General features: G+C 36.3%; 2 protein-coding genes across 2 annotated transcripts; both read left to right on the forward strand.

Moving 5' to 3' along the window:
* The first annotated feature begins 268 nt into the window (after positions 1 to 268).
* LOC103443041 (membrane-associated progesterone-binding protein 4) lies at positions 269 to 3655 on the forward strand. Its single transcript, XM_008381829.4, has 8 exons — positions 269 to 489; positions 752 to 828; positions 1074 to 1145; positions 1416 to 1453; positions 1653 to 1696; positions 2311 to 2357; positions 2920 to 3094; positions 3230 to 3655. The coding sequence occupies exons 1-8, from the start codon at positions 388 to 390 to the stop codon at positions 3395 to 3397; spliced, it is 723 nt and encodes a 240-aa protein (XP_008380051.1). The 5' UTR covers positions 269 to 387; the 3' UTR covers positions 3398 to 3655.
* A 1887-nt stretch (positions 3656 to 5542) lies between these two features.
* On the forward strand, positions 5543 to 8586 carry LOC103443042 (F-box/kelch-repeat protein At3g23880-like). Its single transcript, XM_029108113.2, has 3 exons — positions 5543 to 5853; positions 6147 to 7393; positions 8148 to 8586. Exon 2 carries the CDS (start codon positions 6223 to 6225, stop codon positions 7381 to 7383), a length of 1161 nt encoding a protein of 386 aa, XP_028963946.2. The 5' UTR covers positions 5543 to 5853; positions 6147 to 6222; the 3' UTR covers positions 7384 to 7393; positions 8148 to 8586.
* Positions 8587 to 10693: the final 2107 nt, after the last annotated feature.

The raw sequence follows: 10693 nt of genomic DNA on the forward strand, positions 1-10693 counted from the left end.
TAAAATTATGACTTTTAATTTATAGGGAGCAAAATGAAATTAAAATGGAGTTTCAATAAACGTAGCTAAAAATAAGCTTTTTGTTAATGGGGTGTGCTACCTATACACCTCATTTTACTTCTCACATCTCTTATTAATTTTTATTTTTTAATTTTCTTTAATTCATTCGATTCGACGATTGAAAATTAAAAGAATATATGAGAATAAAAAAATGATGTGGAATATCACACTCCTAGAAAATATAATGTCACGTGCAGATGGTATGAAACTTCCCTAGTTCCATCTAAAGTTCTCCACGACCCTAGTTACAACATTAAAAACACGGCGAACGTACATATGTGGTTGGGTTCCAGTTGAATATCGTTGAGTTGAGTCTCAGTAGGTCGGATGGCGCCTAAGCTCTTAGCAACTTCCCCGTTTGTAGGAATTGCAGTACTCGTCCCCCTCATAGCTCTTTTCGCCTTCTATTACAAGCCCTTCTCCCAACAGGTCAGAGATCCCCAAAAGCTCATTCTTTTGTTTCTCTTTTTCCTCACAGAAAACCGAACTCCCCAGCTGAAAAATTTTCATGGTTTGGGGAGCTGAAGAAACTCCAAGATTCGATTTTTCTTGGGTTTTCTTTGGAGAATTTGTCTGTGAATTTAATTTCCGAGATGGGTTTTTGATTTGTTTGGTTGGGTTGGATTTTGAATGTTTGAAATTACAGTGCAAAAGTATGTGACTTTTTGTTGTTGTTGTTGTGATTTTATAGAGATTGTTCACTGTTGAAGAACTGGCTTTGTACAACGGGACTGATGTGAGTTTACCGATTTTCCTAGGAATTCTCGGGTACACTTTTCGTTTTCTCTCTGTTTAGATGCATGCATTTGCTCATAATGCAGCACCCTAATGCAATTCAAGCACCCAAATGTGTGCATTATGCTAGCTTGGTTAATTATTTAGAACTAAGAGATTGAAGTCTCATGCCGTATTGAATTTCGGCAATCAAGTAGAGCATTTTATATGGTTCCTAAAAATGCCTCGTGAGTATGCACTTACTGATTCCTATAAACCGATCAATATTTTGTGATCAGGTCAGTTTTCGATGTGACGAAGGGAAAATCTCATTACGGTGAGGGTGGGGGGTACAATCATTTTTCTGGAAGGTTTGTTCTCTTATGTAATCCTTTTGAACTTGCATACTTAAATTTTGTCCTCAGTATTGATGTTTTCTCGATTTTTCCCCAAAACAAAGGTTCGGATTAGTTGTGCTAGTCCAAAATTGTTATCTTTTACATCAATTTCGTTGTTATGGTTCATAACTTGTGAAACGTGACAATTCTTTTATATCCTTTTATGCTTTGTATCTGTGATTCTGTATAGACTTATATATTAACAGCTGTTTTCTTTTGCGTGCAACCCTGCAATCAATCAAGAGATGCTTCACGAGCATTTGTTTCGGGAAACTTTACAGGTAAACAAAGGTTTGGCTTCTTTTTGTCGCTTCTAGTTGGTGATGATTTTATGCAAGTTCGAGGTTTGATGGTTTATGGGCTGGCCTTTGCATTGATTATAAGCTCATTTTCGGGGATTTGATGGAAAGTAACTCTTGACGCTATTAAGTGTTAATGTTATAGTAGTAATATAGTATTTGGCATTTTTATATATTGCAGGAGATGGGCTCACAGACTCGTTACGTGGTTTATCAAGTACACAGGTAACTCGTCCTTTTTTCTTCTCTTTCTATCCTGGTGTTTTCGGAACCATGCTAGGTTATAAAGGAAGAAAAACTGCTAAAACTTAGGACAGTGTCTATCAAAAATCACTACATATTGAAATCACTGGTTACACAGTAGAAACCAACGTGGTGATGGCATGCCCAATTCACCCTATGAATTCTCATACAACGATCTATGGAGTTAGTAACGTTCACCCACACTTGACGATTCTCTAATGCCAAATTCCAGCCCAACTGACGTGTAGTCTGTAGAGTCATTACGTCTAACGTGAAATCATTACTGTATGGATTGAATCGAACCTATCTTGTCGTGTCATGCTTTGTTATAGTGTATTTATGTCTTTTCCATTTTCTGACATATCCACCTTCAACATGGCATTTTTTGTGACTTTTCTTGATGAAGTTTTGCACTATCGGCCCTTTTTTATTTTTTCACTTTTAAACAGAATAACAATATTAATGGACTAATACGTAATATTCAATCTCGTACTACTTGGTTTGGCTGCATATCTGGGAATGTGATATGCTAAGTTTCATTAGTTGCTACAAGTTTGATTGTTTTGGTTTTGGTTTTGTTCTTTCGTATTTTTCAGGTGAAGAGTGTCGTTGAATGGAGGGATTTCTACTTTAAAAGTTACACGTGAGTTACAAACATGTGTCTGCTATCTTTGTATTTTGATGATGTCAGAAGTTTGAAGATACTGGAAACACAGTTCTATTCGCCAATCGATTTACTACTTTTTAAACAGTTGGAAACATCTTTGGAGTTTAATAGTTTACATCTACTACCAAAATTTTGATTAAATAAAATCGAAAAGTTTACCACAAATCCCTCAAACTTTCTTTGAGGTGGGCAACCCTATAATGATGCAATGTCATCATCATATCCGCGTTTATATGCCCGTGATTGTTTTGGTAATAAGAGATATTTGTGTCTTTCCGAATTTCATATTGCTTTTTCCTTTGAATCATTTATCTTGTATTGTAAATGTATAGCCGTTCACGGTTCACAAGAAAGACCCAGGTGCCTTGTCCTGTGTCAATCTTGATACTCTTGTTCTTTCGTTCACCATTTTGTTTCAGCGAAGTTGTCATGTCAAATATATTTGAACTATATTTGTTTTTGCTTTTCATTATATTGGTATTAGATCAAAAGGATAATGATATTTTGTAACTGATCTTTCATGGCTTTGAATTGTCAGATTTGTAGGGAAGCTAGTAGGTCGTTACTATGATTCTCAAGGAAATCCTACAAAATATTTGAAGGGAGTGGAAGCAAAGGCTGCGAGAGGTGCTCAGCTTTTGGAGAAACAGGAGAATGAAGAAGCGAAGCAACCTGGTTGCAACTCAAGGTGGAGTCAGGATGAGGGTGGAGAGGTACGTATCGCCCTGAATTGGAAACATAGATCGAGAACCAAACACTACTTGTGCTCTCTTTCAGTTCTTATTTTGTAACTTTCGTTATGTGTTTCAATACTGCGCTACATCTTAGATTTCTACCTGTTTTATTAGGTTTGGTGCGATGAGGGTGTCCCAAGGTTAGTTCAGAGACCGCTACAAATGGCTTTGACTGGGAAAATGAGCACACGATGCGCATGCTTTAATGAAGATCAACTGGACCGACCGGGGTTAAAGATCTACGAAGGATGCGATTATCTTGCCAAGACCTGCCGAGTATAAATGAGATCCGTTCTGGAACTTCCACATTAGAGTATATCGTTCTACAGCTGATGCCGCCTCACATGGTTGTTGAAGAGGATGAACGAGGGCGGAGTAACAGAAGCATTGTTGATGTGTTAGGTCTGCAATTTTCCACCTTGCATTACATGGATTTTACAACATGAACATAGACATGTATATTTGTATGTTTTCTTTTAATTTATGTTGTGAATTATGTTTTCTTGCCGCAAGATAATCAATCAATCAACAAACGTTTCTGAGGCTCGATGGGGTCATGTTTGTTTGCATAGCTCTGTGTGGTAAATTGATGAGAATATTGGAGGGTTAACATATACTGGAGGGGCGGCAACCGGGTTTTTACTCGAAATAGTTTTGGTCAAACGATTTTAGCAGGGTTAACTATTTAGTTTTTAGCTTTTGTTTTCAAGCTTATTGAAAACTACTTTCAGTGTTCAATATTATCTTAACAAACGATATTATATCCACTAAGGAGGTGGAGAAGTGAGTTGAGCCTAACAATGGGCTAGCAATAATGTAGTTCAAATTCGTCTTTGATGAGAATCGAACCTAAGATTTTTCACTTACAAGTAAATAGGAATACTACTAGACCGTAGTACTAAGACCACCTCCAAAGGAGATGTCAAATCCTAAGTGGAATGTCATGTAATCAAATTTGAAGAAGCTCCTATGTGGATTGATATATGAGTTTTCATATATCAAATTTGACATATGAGAAAATGTGATGTCAAATAATTTTTAATTATTTTATTATATAGGTTCCATTAATACACCAATTATAGTTCTTGAAAACTTATTTTAATTGATTTCTTTTTAAAATAGATCCTACAAATGTCATTTATAACAAAAAAAAATATATCGTTTGGAAAAAAAAAAATCTAACATTACCACATCAGCCATCAAATTAACAATTGACATTTATTTTATGACATCTTCTTTGAAAATACTCTAAGTAACACTTGAAACATGAGTTAGTACTAAGTCAAAAAATAATACCACTAAATATATCGTCTTGTGTTCCAGATTCATGGAAAATCTCTGATTGGTAAAGAATATTGTTTGTGTCAATACCAAAGCCCAATTCCCAACCCCAAGGACTCGTCATTTTACATGTCATTTTCCCAACTCTCATGCTCCTTATTCTTCGTCATTTTTCTTTCTTCTTTCAATATATTCATTTACTAATCCGTAATCAGAATGAAAAAAATAAAGGACAAATTAGACTGAAAAGAAATAAAAAAGAATGGGAGTAAGAATGAGATTGGTTCCATATAAGTTATTTACTAATTTACCTAAATCGGAATTAAAAGTAACTTAATTACTAAACTACCCTTGTTTAAAACATTTTTCAAGCAAATTAATGAAATTTAACTTTATATCATTAATAATTTATCAGGTAAGGTTTTCATTTAATAAAAAGTTATTTAACAAAGAGCTAGTTGTTGGTTTTTTCTTTGAACTTGTATAGAGTTGCCAATTTTCATTCTGAATTGTAATTTTAGCCGACTACCTCCTTGAACTTTTGTAATTAGTCCATTTTCTCACTGAACTTTAACTTTAGCTTATTATTCCTCCTAAAATTTTATAAATAGTCAATTTCCCCCTATTGTTAGATTTAAAAATTTTTCACCCATCAAATTTTCCCTTTTTTTGTCCCATACAGTTGTCATATGTTGCATGCATGATCAATAGATGAAAAATTAGATGAATTTTTTTAAGATCTAGCATTAGAGAGAAATCGGTTATTTATAAAAATTCAAAGAATAATAAGCTAAAATTAAAATTTAAAGTAAAACTTGGCTAATTAAAAAAATTCAAAAAAAATAGTGGGCTAAAATTAAAGTGCAAGAGAAATCGACAGCTCTATGCCTTTAATAAAAAAAAGAAGAAGAGTTGTACGTACTTGACCACTTGGTCCCGATCTCCCAGCATCCGGGAAAGGATCCTCTTCAGATCTATTTTGTAGGGATGATAAAGATTTTTACATCTTAATCATTTATCGTATACTCTGCGATTAGATTTCGTCTAATATTATTTGTGTTTAATTTCAAATAAAAAAAAATCAAATAATTTTTTATTATACGATACACTGGGAATAATTAAGATGTGACAATCCTATACAGCCCTCCCACACAGTCCCACTTGCCCAGATGCATATATTAGACCCCCACGCCTCCCCCTTTCATCCTCAATAAATTCTCCTTCTTGTTAATAGCTTCTGCAAGCAACCAGGAGAACAGGGTCGAGTGGCCTTAGCCAAAGTCCTCCATGGAAATTGGTGGGTTCGGAGAAGACGATATGGGCGTTTGCCGGCGGGGTGTTGAAGTTGTAAGGTTATTCCATCGGAGGGCGTGCAATTCCATTTCCTCCCACTTCATTCCTCCTTTGTAATCCTCTTCTTCCAATCAAACCTTTCCCGGAAGGCACAGCAGCCCCAGGTAAGTTAAATCAAGTTTTTTAAGTCAACGTCCATTTTTTTTCAGAGAATTATTATTATTTTTTAAATTTTTTATTTTTTATTTTTCATGAATTCTGTACATGCTATATGAACTCCAGCTACAACTTACTCTGAAAGTTAAATTCAATCCTAAATTAGAGTTTAATTTTAAGGTCTAAATTCTTAGTTTAGGGTTTTAAGTTTTGGTACAATCCTAAATTAGGGTTTAATTTAAGGTGTAGATCCTTAGTCTAGGTTTTAAATTTTGGTAGATTTTTTTTTTTTTGCTGCCAGGGAGAACGAAATTGGTTTGGAGGTTTTAGCCTTCCCGAATAGTTGGTGATTTGGGCTCCGCCCCCGCTGCTTTAACATGTCGGGTCTTCATAAGCGGCGGCAGCAGCAACCAGTCCCCACGGATGGCGGATTTCTTGAACGACCCCTGATTGAGTCTGATGATATCATAATTGATATACTGTCAAGGCTACCAGTGAAATATTTGATCCAATTGCGGTGTGTATGCAAGTCATGGCGCGCTTTGATCTCTGATTTGCATCTTGTTAGGAAGCACCTGAGACGGGCAGTGACAGGGGTTAACCGTAATAGCTATAGGCTTCTTATTTCAGACAGTCCTTTCCAATCCATAGACTACGAAGCACTCAAGGATGTCGGTGTATGTGTGCAAAGCTCTTTTCTTTGTTTGCAATTGCCAGTAACGCTTGAACGTATGAGTGTTGTGGGTTCTTGCAATGGCTTGATATGTCTAAAAGGAAACAAAGGCGAAGTTCTCTTATGGAACCCTTGTACCAGAGTTACCAAAATGTTACCAGGAATTGCTTGTTTTTATTTTTGTCCAAAGTTTTATGGATTTGGTTATGATTCCACCATTGAAGATTACAAGGTTATATTGGGTGGCGAATCTACAACTGCAGATGGCACGATGATTGCGGTCTTTACACTAAAATCAGGTTTGTGGAGGACTAAACAATACCTTGACTCTTTTAAATTGCATGGGCAAGGGTGCTTGGTTAACGGAGCTCTACATTGGGTAGAGCTTAAATGGAGTGGGGAGGAGCTCCGCCCTGTACTTAGTTCAAGAATCATCTCTTTTATTTTGGCGGAGGAGAATATTGTGCCGCTGCCCTATCTTCACATCCAAAGTTATATCTCCATTCGTATTGGGACTATTGCAAATCGTCTCTTTGCATATTTGTTCAATGACGTCAGTTTGAGTGATATTGCAATAACAGTATGGGTGATGAAGGATTATGGTGTCCATGAATCTTGGACTAAAATCATACAAATTCCTTTGAAGTCGTTACGTCAAATAAGTATGAATTTTGTGAATATTATCTGCATTTTAGAGAATGATGAAGTTTTGATGAGTTGTGATTCAAGTTACTTGGCTTTATACAATCCAAAGGAAAATACATTGACGAAGGTTCTTAAAACTCCTACTAATTTGTTGACTGAAGCAACTATGTATGTGGAGACCTTAGTTTCACCAGTAATTGGTGGTGGCGCCAACATCTGAAACCAATGATGTAAGTCTCTTCACTCTATCTAACTGATATTATGCAGTTTTGTCTGGAACGACATAATGTTGAGTGGCTTCTATAAGTGTTTAACCTGAACAAATAAGATTCGATATTTAAGTTTTTACTCGGTGTGTGAAATATAGCAGTTGTTCAAGCACTATTTAGTTCTTTTTAGTTGATATATTTTAGTAGTTTGCAAGTTGCTTTCGAGGATTTGGAGGACATGCTAGAGACAAATTGTGCTTTTTACTTGTTTATATTAAAGGGAACTTCATAGTAGATTATGGGCTTGTTTGGCGAGTGCCTTTAAACGACTGAAGGCGCTTTTAGAGAAAATGTTTTTAGTTCCAAAAGCACTTGAAGTGCTTCCTGAAAGAAGCCCTCATCTAAAAGCACTTGCCATTAAATTTTTGTTTTCTGTACTTTCTGGTTGTTTTCATACTTATAAACCCATTCTCTCTTATAACTGCTATCTGGTTCAACTGCATAAATTTTGGGAATACGATGTGCCAAATCATTAATATTTTGGTGTAATATTAATGTGGCTTATGGTTAAACGATTTTTTTTTTTTTATTTCTTCCCAAACTGCTGTTTGCCTAGTCTCTAGTTCACTTAAATTGTAAGTTTATACTTAATATCTGTTTCCATGTGATAAGCACAATAAGCTTGTCCGTTCCTCTTCCATTTTGTTACAGGAAAGTCATCCCATCTGATCTATCTGAACTTGATTTGTTCTTGTCTTCATTTTAATGGTTTCAGATTAGATTTAAACTGTTCAGTTAGGTTTGGTATGATGAGGGCGCCCCAAGGTTAGTTCAGAGACCGCCAGAAATGGTTTTGATGGGGGAAAATGAGCACGCGGTATGCATGCTTTCAAGAAGACCAACCAGGGTTGAAAACTACGTAGGATGCGATTATCTTGCCAGGACCTGACCTGCCAAGTTTGAACGCGATCCGTTCTGGAGCTTACACGATAGAGATCTAATATATCCTACATCTGATGCCGGCTGGCAAAGTTGTTGGAGGAGGAATGGAGGATGAACAAGGGCGGAAAGAGAAGCATTGTTAACGTGTTTTCCTCCGAGCAGTCCATGGATTTTATAACTGTACATGTATATTCGTATGTTTTCTTTTAATTTATACTCAAACTTGTATATTCTTGTTCGATAATCAATCAACAAACATTTTTAACGCCTGATTGGTCATGTTTGATTGCGTAGCTTCTTGATGAAGTCTCCTAGTGTAGGTCTTGCAAAGGGCAAGTGGGTAAAACTAATATAGCAATACCCCTCAATTGTAGGTCTTCTTTCTGGACCTGGATTGTCTGCTCTCCCTCATCCCATACCCTTCCCATCCCCTTTTATATCTGTGATCACAGTTAAGCCATGTTAATATTTTATATTGATTTTTTTATAAAAATAATAAGATAAAAAGTAATGAGAATATAAAATGTTGATGTGGCTTAATCGTGAACACAAAAATATGAGGGAATGGGAAGGGTATGGAATGGGGGAGGGAAGACAATCCAGGTAATTTTATATTGATTTTTTTTTTATAGAAATAATAAGATAAAAAGCAATGAAAATATAAAATCTGATGTTATTTAATCGTGACCACATAAGTAGGAGGAGATGGAAGGGCAAACAATCCAGGTCCCTTGTTTCCTATGAACTTTCGATCTGGTTACGAGTGGTACCCAACTTTCAGTTTGTGTCAATTTCCACCTTATTAGTTTTGTGAATTATTTTGTCAAACTGAGAGAGATTTTTGTTCAATTTGTGCGGTAAAAGACTTTAAATTTGTTAGAAACGCGCAAGTTTCAATAAAATTCCGCAAGTGTCAATTCCCCTTAAGCTGTTCTCTCATCGTTCAATCCAGATCCAAGATTTACTAAAAATTTATACATCTAAAAGTTCGTCATGTGCATTGAAGTGACGGAATTAACAAAAAAATTGATGGTCCTGAGTATTACCAGAATTGAAAGTTGTGACGGGCATCTAGAAATGGTTTCGCCGGCAACTGAAGCAACCACCAGTCCCCTCCGATGGTGTACTGACTCTACTCCTTCAACCAGTTCCTCTCACCGACTACAACGACATCATTGCCGAGATCCTCTCAAGGCTCCCGGTCAAATCTTTACTCCAGTATCAGTGTGTGTGCAAGTCATGGCGCTTTAATCTCCAATTCTCATTTGTCACGAAGCACCTCGGCCACGCTGTCCTCGCACGCATCAACAACGCCAGAAACTTCACCATCTTTCTCTCGTCCAGGCGTATCCACTCCGGTATCAGTCTATTTTTCTTCATTAGTTGGATGTCTTAAATGGATTTAGATTTGCCTAATGTTTTCAAATAATGTGATAAAATATAGACAGTTAGATCATTGAAATACGACGTAGAGTGAGCCTATAAACGGGAATGAAACTCTATATAAATATATCTCATGTATATAAAATATAAAGATACAAGACTTGTTTGAAAATACTTTTAAAATGACTAAAATTATGTTGGGTAAAGTACAAAAAACTACCTCAACTATTATTATCATGACACTTTTATACCTCATCTTTTAAAATTGACAATGTAATACCTCATCTTTAGAATTTAGTCCAATGTTATACCTTCCGTTACTTGGCCGTTTACTTTTCAATTAAATGCTGACGTGGTTTGATCCGGAACCCACTTTTTATTAAAAAATTAATAAAATATTATTAAAAACTAAAGAGAATCATTTAATAATTTTTAAATATTTAAAAAAATAAAGAAAAGTTTAACAAAAATAAATAAATCTTCTGTGCCCTTTCCCCTACCATTTTCTCTCTCTTCTCCCCATCTTCATCTTCTTCCTTCTTCCAGCTCCCTTCCTGCAACCCATAAAAAAAGAAGTAAAAAAAAAAAAAGCCTAAGTTCGTCCCCTTCCCCAGTTCCCCCCTCTCTCTTCTCCCTCATCTTCATCTTCTTCCCTCTTCCTGTGACCCAAAAAAAAGAAGGTAAAAAAAAAAAAAACCAAAAACAAATTTGTCTTCCCCCTCTCCCACCCTCAGTTTGTTTTCCCCCTCCCCACCCCTCGAAGAAGAAGAAAGAGAGAGAGAGAGAGAGAAAAAAAGGAAACCCAGTTGAAGGGTTCGTCTGTCCTTCCCCTCTCCCCCTTTTGTCCATTCCCCCCTTCATCTTCTTCCCCTACCCGCTTAATCTTCAAAAAAAAAAAAAAAAAGTGAAAACCCATCAACCCCATTCCTGAACACCCCCTTCCCCGGGCGCCCATATCCCTCCCACACCTGCAACCCAAATCCATCACCCCCCAAC

This window comes from Malus domestica, chromosome 09 (assembly GCF_042453785.1).
Source record: "Malus domestica chromosome 09, GDT2T_hap1".
Taxonomy (NCBI): Eukaryota; Viridiplantae; Streptophyta; class Magnoliopsida; order Rosales; family Rosaceae; genus Malus; species Malus domestica.